The following is an 18273-nucleotide window of genomic DNA, read 5'->3' on the forward strand; positions in this document are numbered from 1 at the left end:
CCTGTTACTGACACCCTTTCTAGCAGAGTTATTAGGGCTGGTCAGCTCCAAGCAAGATCACAGTTTGCTTGTATTCTGAGTTTTGTACCCAGAGCATAGTCCTTGCAATGATGAGTTTAAAATGTGCATTTTTAAAGGACAAAAATAATGTAGTTTGGTGATTTGTTAGTAATGCTAACCCTGTGTGTGTTTGTTTTAAATTCAGATTAGCAGCTGGAAGTAAGAAGGCCATCTATTTTTAAGGGGTTCATAATGAGCTCGTGCTGATTTGAAGAACGAACTGAAACGTCCCCGCTTGGAAGCCTGCGACAAGCCTGGAGCTGCATTCCTGTGCCTCGTGCAACCCAGCAAGTCACGCCTACAGGAACGGTGCAGGCACATCCATGCTCACACTAAACTAGGTCAGAGTTTGCTCAAGCTGTAACACTTTGTCCAAGAACCAGGGTAAATATTCAGGTGGTTTGTCTGTTCCAGTGAGAGAAAAAAACATGCTGGATTCACAGCAGAGAGAAGAGAGAAAGATCCTCTGCAGCTTAGCAGTTAGAGCTCAGAAAGAAAGTCCTGGCTGATTGTCCTTGCTTCAAAGTCTATTTCTGTTTTCTCCAGCAACTGTTCTCTCTGTCTCACCTACTGACACTTACTTGCCAACACCAACTTAGTGTATGAAAAAGTACAATTAGTTGTGAAGTCTGATCCTGTTGAAGTGCTTGTTATATGTGGTCTGAGACACCAGCCTGCCATGGGACCTCGAGGCAGACAAGCCTTGTTGGTCAGACTTGTGCTTCCACTAGATGCTGAGCTTCTCACGCATAAAATCATACATCCCTCAGCAAAGGTGGAGTAAGTTATCTTGCATATGCAGCTAAGAATCAGAGCAGCCCATCCCCAGGTGCTGCCAAGAAGCTAGTTAGCTTTAAATCTACACTCCCTGGTTTGTTTTCTAGTAATTTGTTCATCCATATCCTCCGGTCTGACAGCAGATCTCACCAAGACAACAAAGTACATAATAACCTGTATTACTCAAATATTTCTGTTACTTCATTAGGGTCAAAAAGTAATTCTACAGAATCACTTGAAGATAAAAGAATTTCCCATTCCAAACCCAGAAACTGTGACTGCTGAAATGACAAATTCCTTTTATAATTTATGAAGTGCTTGTACTCCTTAGACCCATGCAGAGACTGTTACTCACTGCAACCCTACTCTGAAAACAGATCCAAATAAACACAGGTTGTGAATCCATTCAGGCCAGTTTTGCTTGCTTCCAGTTACCAGCCCACCAACCTGTGGGTTTCTGTGTTGTAAGCTAAGCTCTTTTTTCATGTGAACCCTCAGGACCTACATACAAATCATACCTATCATGCTCTTAAGGACATCCCTGAAAGCCCTGTTAATATATGATGAGTGATGCTAAAAGCATCAACTGGCTTCAGAAATGTCATTAAGCGAAATACTCCACTTTTTTGGCTTACCATTTTCCACTCTAACTACCTTCTCCTAGCCCTCAAAGCAGTTTCCAAAATATATTCTATTTCAAGTCAGCTATTTACGCACAGCTAATGGACAGTAACCTTGTAATTTCAAGCAATGCGAGGCCACATTTATCCAGGACCTAAGTAGGCAGAACTGCAGAGCTGCTGTGGAGCACTCTTACCTTGTAATGAGATCAGTCACTCAGCTTTATCCAAGCACCAGAGTTTACATAAAAGGAGAGATTTCCGCAATAACTGTGCTACTGGATACTGTTCATAGACACTGGGAATCCACAGGATTTCTGCAGTGTTCTGCTCAGGGACACCAAAACGCTTTCCTAAGGTTTTCTTGTGTGTAACTCCTCTTGCCTGACAGTGCTACTTTTCTCTCAGTGGACAGAATCAACTGCTCCTGGCATTTTGTGGGAGACCTTATTGCTCCGTACCTGAAAGGAAGGTGTGGGGAGCTGGGGGTTGGCCTCTTCTCACACATAACTAGTGATAGGACTAGAGGGAATGGCCTCAAGTTGTGCCAGGGGAGGTTCAGGTTGAAAATTAGGAGACATTTCTGCTCAGAAAGAGCAGTCAGGGACTGGGACTAGTTGCCCAGGGAGGTGGTGGAGTCACCGTTCCTGGGGGTGTCCAAGGAAAGGCTGGACGTAGTGCTTAGGGACATGGTGGTGACATTGGTGGTGGGGGGATGGTTGGACCAGATGATCTTGAAGGTTTCTTCCAACCTTAATGATTCCATGATTCTATGAATTATACCAAACAGGACAGAAGTCAAAATCTATTCCTTATATGTGAACTACAATGCAATCCATTCTATTCTGAGCTCTGTGTTGGCAGCCACCAAGATATACCAGTAGTTGCATTGCGTGTCCCCAGTTTTAGAAAGTTGGCAAAGAAAACTTCAAGAATTGCTTTATGCACACTCTGGCATGTCAGAAGATCAAGAACAAGTCTAACTACTTTTCAGAAAGAAGAGAAAATCCAGCATTAATCCTCAACCAAGATGCAATGTGCCAGCATCAATTCATGCGCTTGTTTGACCTCCCACTTACAAGCCAAGTCACTCACTAGGTGAAATATTTCAATACATAATGAATTAACCAGGAGAATGAATGCAATGTAACATAAAAGGGAAGCTAAATCAGGAAAGTAAAACTCAAATATGCGGTGTACCAGTTACTAGCTTCACACCAGATCTGGTCAGTCATTACAGCAAAGGAGACAGTATAGCTCCCTCCCCCTCCTTGTCTGTTCTGTACTATTTCTGAAATCCTTTTCTATGTTCAGCTCATTCATTCTGACCGAGTTTCAGATGACAATTTTCACTGCCAAAGCCTTGCAGAAAACATTGCAACAGTTTTGTCAACATGACCACAAAATTCATAAGCACCCATTTACCCCCAGCACTCAAACATTCAGGAAACAAAAACAATAGTGACTTCCTTTTTTGCCTCTGCAGAGAGACGTACTGACTTAGAGATTTGTGCTCAGGCTCCATTTGCCCAGCTTTTACTCCCTGGCCAGTCCCTGTCTGGCATTCTGCAAACCCCTGACTGCAGCACAGTGGAGGGTGCAAGAAAAAGAAAGGCATCAGACTGCTGTGCCAGAGCTGGTGAGCAAAAGAGACATTTTCTTTCCCCCATTTTAGCAGATGAAACAAATGAGTGAGTGTACTGGCTTTACTCTGCACAAACCAAGAGGAAGATGATGCTGTCTCCACTGAAGGGAGCCACTTGCCATTCTGCACTCTTTTGAATAAGAGAGGATGGTCAAATTAAGGTCAAAAACACAGGGCACAAAGCAATTTCTTCAGGATACAAAGGCAGTATAAATAGTGGTGTTGTATAAGTAAGCAACGTAGGAAGACATCTGGTTTAAAGCATCGACCACCAAAACCAGCTTCTCCAAACAAAAATTAATATGAAAGGAAATTGCCAGGTCATTAGAGCAAGTCCCTTGGATGGGATTTTTGGACAAAGGGCTTTGTTCTGAGAATAAATCAGTCTCTGCTTTCTTTTCTTTTTGCTGTCAGACTATGAAAACAATGACTCTCCTTAATTCGTGTTTTTCTTAATAGCACAGTAATTCTTTCCTCACCACACCCATCTTTCTTCTTCCTCTCATATTAGCAATTAAAAGCTAAAGTCTCATAAAAATTCCTCTATGACCCCTTATGGAATGCAGGTCTAGCCTTACTGTAATAAAAAGGAAATTTAATACTTTTTTATCATTTCACATTTAAAAAGCTGCAACAGTAATGCTCACCTCTCAGGAACAGCTTCCATCAGCACCCATGGAGGGGAATATGAACAGACCAACTACAGGGAGCAAGCTGTGTGCATTTACAGTAGGTTCTTAAGATGGATCAGTTTCTAAGTATCCCCTGTTGTCTCCACTCATGGCATTTTTGGTTCTCATTGTGGAAATTCTCTGAGCGTGCCAACTAGACCACTTTGGGATGGAACTGAGTTTGAAAAGATACTCCAGGGGACTGCATGATGTGATCCAGCCCCAGTAAGCAACCAGCATATAAGGGATGCGAACAGAGCTATACCATGTTAAAGTTCCCAAAGCATGCATAACACAGGGGAGAAAAAAAAAAAAATAATCTCTCGCAACAAGTAAAAAGCTTTTTGCTTTATGGATGCACTTTGATTGCATTGCCCTATCTGTGGATGCCAACATAATTATCCCAATTCTTGCAAATTATTTGAAAGGTAAAGTTTGTGTTTGCTTTTTGGTTTTTGTCTGGCCCAAACACGCGAACTCAAATGTTATTTTAAAAACTAACAGAAACTTCAGTATTTCAAACCCAGTTTACATGTCTAAATATCAACTTAGAGTTAATACATCCTTTTTAAAGGTCATCCGTAACAAGTGGATAAAGCCTGAACTTTTAGCTCAGCCACACCACATTCAGAAGAAAAGCTAGGGCAAGAACAGGATGGTGTAAGAAATTAGCACCAGACAGAATCCCAACCATTGTGATATTGTCATTTATACTGCACGTTCAATTTCTAAGGCAAAGAAGGTGATGGGGTGTACTCTAAGGGTGTATCTTTATATCTCTAGATCAAGACTGACAGAAGAGAACGAAGTTGTAAGATACTAAATGCCTTCACCATTGAAGCTGTGTGAGATGTTTACTGCAAGGACCCAAGTTTTATTAGATCCTTGGCTACTTTGACAGTAAAGGAATTACCACTTAAGGAATCCCACAAAAATACTTAAAAGACTACCACATTGTCTTGTGCATATGTAGCAATGTGTTTACTGTCTGAAGTCAAAGAACTTTCCCCCTTCTCCCTACTAAAATATGTATTTATTAAAAAGCTGTTGTTTACAGCGTACCATTTCGTAGTTTGGTTTGGCTTGATGCAGGGCTTACACTGAACGCACCTTCCCCGGTGCTGCCAAGGGTCAGTGCTGACGTTACAAGTCCTGGCCACTGTCAGACAGGCAAAGCTTACAGGGCCACTGCTAACAGCAGCTACTTGGCGCTGAGTGCTCCACAGCACGCCATCCCACCTCTCAAATATAAACTTCCCTGCATGAGGGAAGCATCCAGCTTTCACTGTCAAACAGGTTTGTCTGAAAAGCGTCCCAACATGCAAAAGCCTCCCTTCTGAGACCTTCAATAAAAGGCTGAAATTAAAAGTATTTGAGCCAGGCAAGAGTAAGCAATTAAACTTTTATTCATGATCATTTACATATGCCTCAAAATGTTCGCAACAAAATGCAGACTTTCAGTTATCTTGTATTTAGCATAGAAAATGGTCATCTCTGTAGTAAAGCACCAAGGAACACACAACAGAACAGTCAGAAACAGATTCCACGTATCAGTTTTTTCCCTTCACAATGTACGATGACAAAGTTGAAGATTACATAAAAGTCTAAAAGTTCCAGAACAAATTCTAGAGTCACCTGAGTGCTTGGCAGGAACAGTATTACATAGTAGTAGTTACATTATCTGTAGTGGAATTACACGCAGCACTTATTTTCTGCCTTTTTTATTTTTTGCTCAGAAGAGTTACTTTTCACAAAACTGAGACAAACATTATTGGGACAAACACTGGGTTTCATATTTGGTCTGAATTTTCCAATGGCAGCCAAACAGAACAGTTTGCCGATAGGAGTATCTACAACTGTAAGAGCAGATGTCAAGAGGGAAGGAAAGAATCACCTAATTATAGTCTATTATCTCATTACATAGGGCCCAACCATATACAGGCCCTTACATACTCATTACTCTACTGAGCTTTTCCCCATTATGCTTATTTAAATTAGCGTTTCAAATTTACTTACAAGACAACGTGATTTTTGAGTTAAGTAGTGTACATGGGCAAATGCATGTACAAAGTTTTGGTAGTAATTTAAAGCTGCAAAACTGATATGCAAAGAAAGTCCTACAGACCCCATTACAGGTTAAGAAGAAATAACCAGAATCAAGGTGTTACATATAAAACTACTTTAACAAAGAAACTAATACAGTTATCAAATAATTCATTAGAGAATAAATTGTTATACAAAAAGAAATGCTGCCTTTTTATCACTTCAGTACAGCAAATAAGAAGGCAACATTAAGAAAAGTGCACAGCAGAGAAGAACTGTTCAGTTTTCTGAAAAAGTTGAATTTGTCTTCAGACACCAGGCTTTCGTGAGGAAACACTGGGTTAGGATTGCTTGTATTTTCTCCCCGATCAGTCTCTTCTTGCATTAGTTCTTGGTAAGGCGCTTACTCTGACATGTAGGAACGATACATCAGGGCCACAATAATTGCTGCTATTGCCGGGATCACCCAGTTGGACCATGAACTAGAAAGAAGTTTTGAAACAGCAGTTTAAGAAGTGACAACCAACCAACAAGTTAAAAAAACCGCTGGTTAAAGTCCTTCCCTCCCAACATATCCTTCAATGTTAGGGCAAGAGCAGGACACCTGGACTGGCCCAGTAATGCTCCAGCCAAGTAAAAAAAGCTTGTCCTGTTCAGACTTCACAAGAGAGCTTACAAGTTTGTTTACTAGAAGAGTAAGACTTTAGACATGCTTAAAGTCATGGCATGCTGCCCAGAATACAATTCATTCAGAAGCCATTTAAGACATTACACATGACACTTTCAAGTACCCAAGCTCCCCACTCAAAGGGCTACGGAATGGTGCTCAGAGGTTTCAGCAACAGGCAGCAGGATATAACTTTACAAAGTTATTTCGGCAATTTTGAACATATCCTCCACATCACCCCGTACTGACAGATTTTTCCTTTAATTGTAGCAAATTTTAAAAGTGAGTGAATCCATGTCAGTAGTCAGCAGTGGAACCAAGTGTCTTCTACTAATCTACTAGCCTTCAGAAATGAAAGCTTGTACAGCACAAACAATTCGATAGAGACTGACACACATCAATGAGCAAAAAATTTAGATATTACATTAACATGCTTGTAAAATGGTACATAGATGCCAAACTGGACTTTACACAGAACAAAAATGTTTGTGCTGTATCCTTTGACATCTATGCTTCCTGTAAATAGATGCTATTCAGCTTTCTGAGCTTCAGAAACATTATCATGGGGAGCTTTTGATACCAGATGTCATACTGTACCTGGAATTAGACTGCACAGTGGTTATAAGAGGTTCCTGGAAAGGAAAACAAAAAGATATTTACATCAGGTTTCATACTAATTGCCACTCAACTTCTCAAAAATTAAGGGGAACTAATTTTGAAAACAACTCTGTGCATTGCCTTTGGAAAACATTTTATCGGATATGCTGTAACAGAACTATCGTATTATAAGCCAGATAGCAGCAGTTTCTGCAGTCAGCACTGCATCGGAAGTGATTTCCCAAAATAAAAAACTTCACTGCAAGTTTTCCATGAAGTTAACGTCAACCTCAGGATACATTTTGAAAAGCTGTAGTTGCCTAAAAGACAAAGATCCATTGCTTGTCTAAAATCCCATCAAAGAGACTCCAAACGAATACATGAGAATTTCTTACAGGGAAACAAGGTGCTGATTTACATCCACACAAGGCTTATTAAACTCAGCTTGTCAGTGTGGTGTTTCAGATTGCTTAAAAACTGCTGTCAAATTATTTCAACTTTTGATTCTGACTTGTATTTATTGTTCCATTTGCATACAAAAAGAACCACTACAAGACCAAATCCTAGTTGGGTATTTATGCAGTTTATATGAAGACTTAATCATTTGAGTATTACTAATTGCACGCGGCCCTAATTGCTTTTAAAAGATCCAAGCACTGAAAAAAAAAAAAGTGTACTTTAGTAGTACAAGATCCATCACCGAAAAATGAACTGACTGAGCCATAAATATTCTGATACCAAGGCAAAGAATGAGTAAGATCCCACACAGAGATCCTGCATAGGTTTAAACAGGCTACATTTTCAAAAGCCCAAATTATCATAGGGTGATGCACAACAAATGACATTTTAAAATAACACAGCTCAGTAATTACATCCATATTGTTTTTGTGAACACTTCCCTGAAGAACTAACCACAAAGATAAGCCATGTGGAGTGGCTCATGACCACACAATTAGGGCTAACAGTTTCTACAACAGACTTGCCGCATTCAGGGCCAGGGAACGGTTCCCCCCAACACTAAGACAGCAGGAAGAATGCAAGCCAAAATACCAAAATATTATTAAAATATTAATAAATTCACCAAAAATATGTTTTTCAAACATTATGACACAGGAAAGTACCACTGATGGCGCTTTAAACTGTGCAAAGATTAAAAAGACAAGCACAAGGCCTGCTGAAGGTTCCTAGAGTGCCAGGGCATAGGTTTGTCACACATCCAGAGGGCAGTTCTACGTGAAGCTATCTTATCAGCTATGCCCACACATCCTGCTAGAGCAAAGTGTTCTGTGTTTCCGGAGAGAAGCTGGAAAGCACACATTAGTGTAGATAACTATGACCACCAGCACTAAAATGAGGGAATAAGCCAAACAGGAGGGTAGTAAGATGTCATTTGGATCTTTTAACTCCAACTGACTGTGCTTAGGCCAAACTACAACCTGTATTTCAATTCACTAAGATTCTGTGAGTTTCCTATAGTAAGAGGTGGTATTACTACAACTTGCACTAGGCAATCTGTTTCTCAGTTGCACTTACAGTTGTTGCTCTTACAGCTTAAGTGTAAGTTATCCTAGATTTCAAAAGAAGTCTGAATGACACATGTTTTTATTGGTGGGAAGAAGCTCTAAATTCCAGTCACCACTGGATTTGTTAATTTTCCTAGTACGCTAGCTCAATTAGTTATGATGACAGATCAACGGACTTAAGAGATTTATGATCTGAAACACTACACTTAAATAACCTGACTTATTTTTGCATTTGAGTATGTCATTTACCCAGAGATACACCATCTACAATGCCCAAAAGAAATAATGTGACACTTTAAGAAATACTTACTGTTGGTTTCTGAAGTTTCGCTCTATCATCCTGCATGAAAATAAGGAGAGAAAAAATGAGTTTTAAATAAACACCCAAAACATGAAAAAAGTCAAGGAATAATTCAATTCAGTTCACGATTCTGTTCTGTTAGCATGTACCTATTTTTCCCTAGGAAACAGACTTATAAAAGAGGTATCAGTATGTGTTGTTGAGCTACCATAAGCAAGATCACTGCCTTGAGTAATACTTCCCAGGACACAATAAAGAAGTGAAACTTGAGTCTTAAACTTTTTTTTTTGTGCACATGTTTTTACATTTCTTTTGTCTCTCAACAGTACACGTCTCTTTAGCTTACACATGGATTACAGTGGTACTAGCTTACTTCTACCTGGTCTACTCATATTTATCAAACAAAATTATCTAACTAGCTTTTGTCTAACATCCAACACAAACATCCCAGATTCTATGGATGTCTCAGAAACCCATGAAGCTTTACTTGGGATAGTCACATTCATTTCAAAAAGAAACAATATATCTTCTTGACAGTGTTTTATTTATCACAACTATCAAACTGCGTGTTTCATATTCAATAAAAACAGGCATTTATCAAACAAGGATGAACTAGACTGGTGGCAGGTTATGAACAACTTTACTGTTATCAGCTGCTGCCTAAAATAGATAAATCTGGGGCATTACAAGTATGCACCAGACCTGAATTACTTCATGCTAGCAGAGGCTACACTAGCAATATTCACCAGGAAAGGACCTAAGACAGGAAGAGGATCAGGACTCTTACTCTTAAATGCAATTCTCAAGACAGAATGTTTGAAGTTGAAAAAGGCAGTGATATTCACCTCAAATGAAAGACAAAACAGACAAGACAGCTGAGGACAAGAGAAGAGGCACGGATGGCAGGCAGTCTCTGCACACTAGCTGCCTGGGTCTTCCAACAAATGGATTTCAACTACCAGCATGCAGGAGAGCTTAGAAGAAGCAGATCTGAAGGCAGCCATAGCCACTACAGCAGCTCTATACCTACAAACTACAAAGACTGAGGCAGCAAACAGGTGCTTGGTAGAAGTACAGGAGATACGGAGATTACAGGAAAAAGAGGAAGTGACAGATGGAAATGTCAGTGACAGTGGGAACACATCATAAGCCTGGCAAACAAGTTGGTAATACAGCACAAAATGAGGGGAGCCAAAGAAAGGAAAAATACACAAAGCATCAAATTAGATTATGCTTGCACCTTTCCATCTGAACATCAGGAAACACTTGTTTACTGTGGTGGGTGACCGAGCACTGGCACAGGCTGCCCATAGAGGCTGTGTGCTCTCCTCCTCAAAGACCTCCAAAAGCTGCCTGGACGTGGCCCTGGACAGCCTGCTCCGGGTGTCCCTGCTGGAGCAGGAGGTTGGAGCAGGTGACCTCAAGATGGTCCCTTCTAACGTTATCCATTCTACAGTTCTGCAGCAGCAATCTTCCAAATATACACATGAAGATCCAGACTGTTCTTGTAGATCAAGATGGAAGCCTGGCATATACATGTACAGCAATGAAAGCATGAAAGTTGCTGAGTAATCACTTTACACGTTGACTTAAGAAGAGGCCTAGACATTCCAACATTCCACCTTCAGCGATTATAGAGTCTTATAAAGCTCACATGGTACAGCAAGAACAGCATAATTCCACATTCAGTTTACTCAAGAACTAAGCTATAAAATATTCCAAAGAAGGAAAGTTTTACACATAACCATCCTCACATTATACTAGTCAAATCACTTTGCACTAGGGAAACAGTCTCAAAAACAAGCCTATCCACAAATGTCTGCAGAGCTGGCATCCAACCCAAACAGCAGCTCTCTTTATCTTGAAGAAAATTATCAGAGAAATAACTAGACATAAAGACACTATAGTAGACATTACATACTGGTACACTTGCATACTCACCGGATGTAGCTCCCCAATAATAAATGATTCTGACATCGTCCTTGCATCTGTGGAGTGGCCAACATCTTCAAAGTTCTCAGTAGCATCTCCCCCTGCTTGCTCCCTGAGGACCTCTTCACCACCGGGGTGCTGCAATTTTTAATCAACATGTATTTGTTATTAAAAACCATTCCACATTCTGAAAACAGAAGTTCATTTCCACATTTCTAGAAGTCCTTGCAAAAAAGAGTCACTAGACTTGTCTAAAGCAACTGTAAACCTCTCTCAATAACTAGAGAGCTCTGTTCAATCTCAGAAGCCAAAACCAGAGAAGCTAGGCCTCTACTCCAGTGAGAGATCAGTAACAGGCTAAGGATCCCCAGCAGCTAAGGATGGATTTAAAACATTACTGGTATCAGTGTTTTAGCAGCCAAACTGTTATCTAAAGTTACATTGTACTCATATTTCAACAGGAAACATTTTTACCCAAACAGTGCTTTATACAGCAGAAGGATAAAAGCCAAACGGTGTAAGTTGCAGAAAGGAACATTCCAGGTAGGTGTAACAAAAAGAGATATTCACAACAAAAGTAATCAAACATTTGAGCAAGTTGTGCATGTTCCCTGGACAACCTCCATCCTTTCAGCCTGCCTAGCCAAGGCTAGGAGGAACCTGACCTAGTTAATCACAGCTCAAGCTGGGGCAGGACCAGATAACCTCTAGGAATCCTTTCCAAAAGAAATTATTGCATGAGTATCTAGTAAGCCAGATACTTTGGAGCTGCTTCAGCACCACTGAAAGCTCATGCAAGACACTACAATAGCAATTTTGTTTTAGCAGACCACAGAATCCCCAAACCACACTGTTGGTAAAACCCCTGAGATGGAGAGAAGTCACTCCCCTGTACTTCTTGATGTCTCGACCCACCACCATTCCCTTAACCAAATACCTGCTATCCACTGACTTCTATTCTTCCCCAGGATACACTTTTGGGATTGCAAGCAGTTCCACATTTCTGTCCATTAAATAGCCCCATATATAAACACCAAGTTACAGTGCATCTTCTGGTTACTTGAGGTTGAGAAGACTCACTGCAGTTACTCTGTTGTTAGGTAAGTAACCAAAAAATTCACCACTCAACTTGCACGTGGAAAACTATGAAACTGTTCTATACAAACAGGAGTTGTTAGATGAGCAATTTGAGACTGTTTAAGTACTACCTTGGATTAAGGCAACCATATAATAAATACTAATGCCTCACAAAGGAATGGAAAATTAAGTCTCCAAAGCCTTATTTCATTTTTAACACCCTTGACTGCAGAATCTAAAGTGAGGAAAAGAGGCAAAACTTCTGTTATTTAGAGCCAAGCCTAGCATATAACTGAACAGAAAAGCCACATTTACAAAGGAGATGAAAGAAATGGCTTAAACATTTCTACCAGCCCAAGGAATTCAAGTTTGCATTTAATTCAGATCTACCATATTAACCTCCTATCAATCCATTTCTTCTAATTGGGAAAAAAAAAAAAAGTAAGATTTGTTCATACAGATTAGGAAGACAGTATGACTACTGGTTTCCAGCTGTGCCAGAACTCTAAAACTTGAGTTAAACTTGTGCCTTTGCAAAGATTATTTTTAAAGATTGAGACAGTTCCTTAAAAAAAAAAAAAAAAAAAAAAAAAAAAAAAAAAGCCAAAACATCACAGCTAGAAGCGCAAGGGGTGCCTACCATGACTAAGCAAAAGCAAGATCAAGCAATCGATACAGAGATTAGGCATAGCAGCTGAGCCAAAAAAAAAAAAAGTTAAGAGTACATGTAGAGTAAAGATTATGCAAACAGGCCTGCAAACATGGCATGCTCATCAAATCCTGCCCTTGAATCCTTTCTGATAAGTATTCAGGGAAAGGACTAGGCAGACGTTGAGAGATCATTCGAGTTCAGTGCCTTGAAATCCAGAGTACACTTAGGAAGCTGAACTTGGATCTAACAGGCTCACAGATACTGTCGTAACTAAGTCTCCATAAAATTTACTCCATGGTTTTTATACCATGCTGAAGTCCTGTGCTCCCCAAAATAACCTATTCCCAGAGGCATGAGTCATGCTGTATAAACTGTGAAATACCACATTGAAAGTATGAAATATATGCAACATCTTGAGCAGAAGGCAGAACTCCTTGGAAAAAACAGGCTTATCTAACAAGACATCAACACCCAGCAAAAGGAACCAACGTGACACTACCCATAAAGCACTAACGGCGCGTATGTTCACATTCATACGTAGGGTGAACCCAAGACCTGCTCGCACAAGTCAATAAAACATCAGTTACTGCAGCAAGCTGTAAGACAAGAGGATCCCTAGCAGTATGACTGCATCTACGTTACAGCCATTTGGGTACGCTAACAGACTACCTGCAGGCTGCTGACCACAGCATGGCCATCCACTGTGTTCCCAAATCCTTCCCGTGCGCTGCTGCAAAGCAACCACATAGCTACAGGAGCAGCCTCACTAAGGCACTCCAGCTTTTCTCTGAAGGTTTTGTTTTCAGGCTGACTAGCAGCTGATCCCTCCAATGCCACAGTTTTGCAGAGAGTGTTACCACAGAGGAAGTATGGCCATGACCAACTCATCACACATGTCAGCTGAAGGGGTGAAACTCATCCTGACCTCTGCCACCATAGCTGGATAGACGTAAATTTTTTCCCTTGTGTCAGCAAGACTACGGCAAAGATAAATGCACAGCGTTTCCAACTTAAGCCAACTAGCAGAAGATACCCTTAATAACTTACTAGACATACTTAAAAGTATTTTGAAACTTCATGCATTTTTGAAAATGTCTGCTTTAAAAACGCAAATTTACAACCTCTGTGCAAACAACCAGCACGCAGAACATGCAATTAGTGAAGATTTGGCCTTCCCCAATGAAAGGGTGTAACTGAAAAGCCTTACAAATGCCAAGAAATTACTTTTGTATCAAAAGCTTGGCATTTTCTGTGGTTCAATGAGTCTCTCAAAGTTTGTCTACACAAGACCTTTGTTCACACTTTGTATGACAAAGCTTGCTACCAGGATTTCCATTTTCATAAAAAGCCTCTTGCTAGCCCCTGAACTGGAGGCCTACACTGTACCAATAATGACTCCTAAACTGAAATGCTGTGATATAAATAACAAGTATTTTTGCAGGTAAAATTGTGGTTCGAGGGAAATGAAAAAGCTTTCACTAGTCTAGTTAATTTCTAGGACAGTCCCAATACAGCGTATCTAAGTTAGACGTGGAACAGAAGTCTGCACAAAGCCAGCAAAAGTACCTAGCACAGGCTAACTCCTAACAGCAGCACGTTAAGCAGATTTAGATGAAGCAACTAAGCAGTTAAATTCACTGTTATCATCTGGGTCAAGAGTCTAATTACTTCATTCTGAACACCTATCAGATCTCACTCTTGCTACAGTCATGCAACTTTCTCAGTGTCATAGTTCAAGACTATTAAAGTGTAACTACCTGAATTCACAACTCTTATCACCCTTTCTTCCCCCCCAAACTGGGGGAATCAAGTCTTGGATCCAATTCAAGTCCTGGGGGAGATAACTGAAGGCCTCCACCAGTGGCAACCTCAGGAATTCAAGTTGTGCACTCTACTGAAAACAGAAAGGAGCAGAGACAGAACTAGAGGTGCCCTGCAAACTTTAGCTTTATTGTGTAAAAAAGACGAACACTTGTTTGCTTTAAAGCCACTTTCATGTAGTCCTCCAAATTATTTCTGTAAGCCATTCAAGTTCCAGGACAGAAATTCTGCACTTATAAAATTTAAGGAGCACAGGAGAGTACTTCTCCTTATGAGTTCGCAGTTTTGAAAACCATCATTAGGGTTTTAGCCGAAGTGCAAAAGAAATGCTCAATAGCTGAGTGCCCATTTTCCCACTTAAAAACCGATTACAGCTTGCAGTGTGTGTTTTGCAGAGAACACTTAGAACTGCTATTTTCCAAAGCATTTTCAAGTCCTCCTGCAAGCTTCACCACAGCTTTAGGAAGTGATAGCACCAGTTTTTATCTTTAGACTGCAAGGTTCTGCAGTAAAAACTCACGCAGTATTTTGGCAGACTTCAGAATGTGCCACTATTGGCACCCTTTGATGTAAACTATTCATTAACTTATACTACTCCTCCACAACATCACATGAACGTAATTCATCTCCACATGGTGGGGAGACCAGTTTTCACTAGGATGCAGTGAAACAGTATTAGTTTTTCTGCATTTTATTCGATCAGCACTCCAAAAGAAATTTCGTGAGAGCTGTCCATGCTGTTTGGAAACAGTGCTGTAAAAGCACAAGCTTACAGATTATGAGAAAAAGACATTGTCCATTCATATTTTCACAATATAAACTGTACATCCAAAGCAAGCTTTGAGACCACCAAAAGGACTATATTAGATGAATATTAAATATGTATCTAGTTAGTTTCCAGAACACAGCATTTCTCAGAGGCTGAGGTGTTGGCTTCTCTGGCTCACATTGGCTTCTCTGCCTAGCTTTAGGAATCCAACCACGATCTCAGCAAAGGAATTGGGAAGACCCTCACCACAACAGGAAGCAGAGATCAGGGTACTGATCATTTCATTCCCATTTTAAATAAGCCCAATCACTCATTTAACTCCTCAGATCGACGTCAAACAGTCACTCCTGAACAGTGGAATTGCTTTCTTAAACTACAGAAGAATACTATCAAGCAATACCACCGTACTTACTCTGTTACTTGATATTTCTGATCACACACATATGGAATTATCTCCAGTACAGACAGATATAGCCATAAGATCCTGCTGTCAGTATGCATTCACTTCTCACAGCTGTTTTTCCTTAATGAATGTAGGGCCTGAAACTATGAAAAGGTTTCTCAAACTTTCTGTAATACAGGTCCAACAGCTTTTCGATGGAAAAAAAAAAGATATACGAGTTCCCAGCCCCAAGAATATTCTTTGACGTCAAGAACATTCAGATAGCACACCCTAAAAGCTGAGGTCTCCAGATTTCCTCTTTCAGGGGATAAACATGGATAATTGAAGAATATTCAGAGATATATATTCACATTATAGTTTTAGAGATCCTACATTTTGAGGAAAAAAACAGTTGCTGGAGTCTTCAGTAATCTCTAAGATAAGGTGCCAATGCACATAATCCTTTTTTTCTCCAGCACTTCATCCCTATTTCAAAGGATCTTTTTATTTTTAAGCCTTGGCCTTAGGAAACCAAGCCAACGTGGTGACCCTGTGTGATGCCTCCACACAGCCCTACCACTCCCAGTGCGCACACACTGCTCCCAGTCCACTTACTAATTTCAACCAAGTGTTGGCAAAGGCTGACGGTTCCCCACACCCCAGAAAAAGTTTCACTAAACATCTGCGAGCTTTATGCAGAGACAGCAGCTGTACAGAGAAAACACAGCCCTTAAGTACTGTAATGAAGCGAAAGGCAACAGCATACATTCACTTGTTAAGCAAGAGAACATCCAGTGTATCCCTAACAGTGAGGCACTGTAAAGTTCTCAAATTTATAAGCAGAAAGAAAGTAATTCCAAAGGTTAATGCAATAGTTGGAGAGATTTTTTTGTTGAACTAATAATTGGAACTGGTAAAGCGAGCTTCTGTTCCCAGTTCTTCACTCCCCAGTGAACTGATATGCTTAGATGTTTCTTAGTAGGGAAGAGGATTGAAGCGATGCATTAACTGTGCTCTCTCTGAAAAACTAACAGACTTATTTTAATAGCCTATTACTAATTCTTGAAATATTTTAAGCTTTTCTACTTCTGGCAAGGAAAACCAATAGGTAAAGCCGAATTTGACTAGTAATGCTATAGAAACTGCTCATGTAATCCCTGCTTCCCCGAGCAGTGTTTATCATAGTCCAGAATGCACCAGCAAGTGGCTCGCTTCAATTTCTCCTTATCTGTCATGTGTAAATCCCTCAAAGTCCTTGACAGACCAGACTGAATTAGTACATCACTTTGTAAGTAAACCACCTATCAAAAGCATTCAAAAAAGGCAAAACCCAAAGTACCCTATTAAATGTTTTAATCCAAGGGTTCTACCCTCAAAAAAAAAAAAAAAAAAAAAGATCAATACAATGCACACTAGGATATTCAAGAACTTTCCGTGGGAGTGCAGCTGCACTTAGATAGTCATTTTCAACAAAGCAATCTGATCTCGCTCCTTTATTATCTTAGCGTATCAACCAGGAAGTTCAGCTCCAAAGCCAGCCATATCACAGCAAAAACTGTTTACCGTGAGGCTAAAGCCTGAGCCGGTATACCACAGTGCATCAGACATCCTGCAGCTGTCCAAGAAAAAAAAAAAAACTACTTAACTGCTTACAAACTGAATTCTTTTGGTTTGATAGTGAATTTGCCAAGTTATCCTGAGGGCTGAAAGCAAGTCTTCCTTGCATAACTTGAAACTAATACTTATCAATTTCACATGTGTTCTGAACGAAGGGGCTGTCTGCCTGACTGTGCAGCTACTTAAATCATAAGCTCGTTAGTTCTTAGATTTTTTTGTCAAATGTTTTTCTGTTTTGTTTCTCTTTTAAATGAGGAAGACCTCACAGAACTGTGTACCAACCAAAACCCACCCAGTCTCCAAGAACAGCTCTGTTTCTGAGACTCCATGAAAAATTTTTCTTCCCCAAGGCTTCTGGAGTTAAATTGGCCTTGCCTGTGTAAGTAAACATTTCCATACCTAGGTAATGAACCAGACCAGGGCTACGGCCAGATGAAAACCAGTTCAGGAAGAATTGGTAGATGCAGTTCACGACCCAAGTGCACTGGCACACCGCTTAAGAGTTGTCTTGTCAAATTCTTACTTGCAGAACACCCCACTTTAAAGTTCAAGCGCTTACAGTCATGAAAAGCGAGGCAGGGCCACACAACAGCAGAGGCTCACGCAGTGCCGTGCCACTACAAGCTAACGTAAAACTGCAGGAACTTTTTAAAATCGGGTGCCAGATCTTTGCAGAGTTGGGAGAAAGGGGCTGAGAAAGCTCAAAACATCACGGATAAAGCACTTTGCTCAGGAGTTTCGTTTCTAAGCGCACAGAGTGCGCTTTTGGTACTCGGAGGGGCCCGAGTTTACCTCAGAAATCTGCCCCCCCCCCCCGCCGGCCGTTTAACGGTCGCCGCGTAACGGTCGCCCACCTCGTCGAGGAACTTGGTGACGTCGTAGATGCGGTGGTGCAGGATGATCCAGGTGCTCTGGCTGGTGTTGTGCCGCTGCACCTCCTCCAGCCGGTAGTAGCGGCCCCGCCACGCCTCGCCGCCGCTGCCGGCCTCCCCCGAGCCCCCCATGGCCGCCCGCTGCCGCCCAGCCTCGGCGCCGCGCACACGGCCCCCGGGGCGCCCCGCAGCACGCCTAGAGCCCGGCCGCCGCCCCGCCCGCTGCCCCGCCTTCTCGACCCGCTCA

At 41.0% G+C, this 18273-nt stretch overlaps 1 protein-coding gene across 1 annotated transcript; it reads right to left on the reverse strand.

Moving 5' to 3' along the window:
- Positions 1-5161: 5161 nt before the first annotated feature.
- CYB5A (cytochrome b5 type A) lies at positions 5162-18217 on the reverse strand. Its single transcript, XM_027451901.3, has 5 exons — positions 18009-18217; positions 10846-10974; positions 8914-8943; positions 7081-7115; positions 5162-6298 (listed from the first exon to the last, which is right to left on the reverse strand). The coding sequence occupies exons 1-5, from the start codon at positions 18156-18158 to the stop codon at positions 6220-6222; spliced, it is 423 nt and encodes a 140-aa protein (XP_027307702.2). The 5' UTR covers positions 18159-18217; the 3' UTR covers positions 5162-6219.
- Between the last annotated feature and the right edge of the window lie 56 nt (positions 18218-18273).

This window comes from Anas platyrhynchos, chromosome 2, assembly GCF_047663525.1.
Source record: "Anas platyrhynchos isolate ZD024472 breed Pekin duck chromosome 2, IASCAAS_PekinDuck_T2T, whole genome shotgun sequence".
NCBI lineage: Eukaryota > Metazoa > Chordata > Aves > Anseriformes > Anatidae > Anas > Anas platyrhynchos.

Bases quoted from the DNA above. Each gene is read 5' to 3' on its own strand.
- CYB5A (XM_027451901.3), bottom strand. From the start codon at position 18,158: ATGGGGGGCTCGGGGGAGGCCGGCAGCGGCGGCGAGGCGTGGCGGGGC. The intron at 7,116-8,913 runs GTAAGTATTTCT...TTTCCTTTCCAG, and splicing joins CGAAACTTCAGAAACCAACA to GAACCTCTTATAACCACTGT. The intron at 6,299-7,080 runs GTACAGTATGAC...ACTTCTTTCTAG, and splicing joins ACTGTGCAGTCTAATTCCAG to TTCATGGTCCAACTGGGTGA.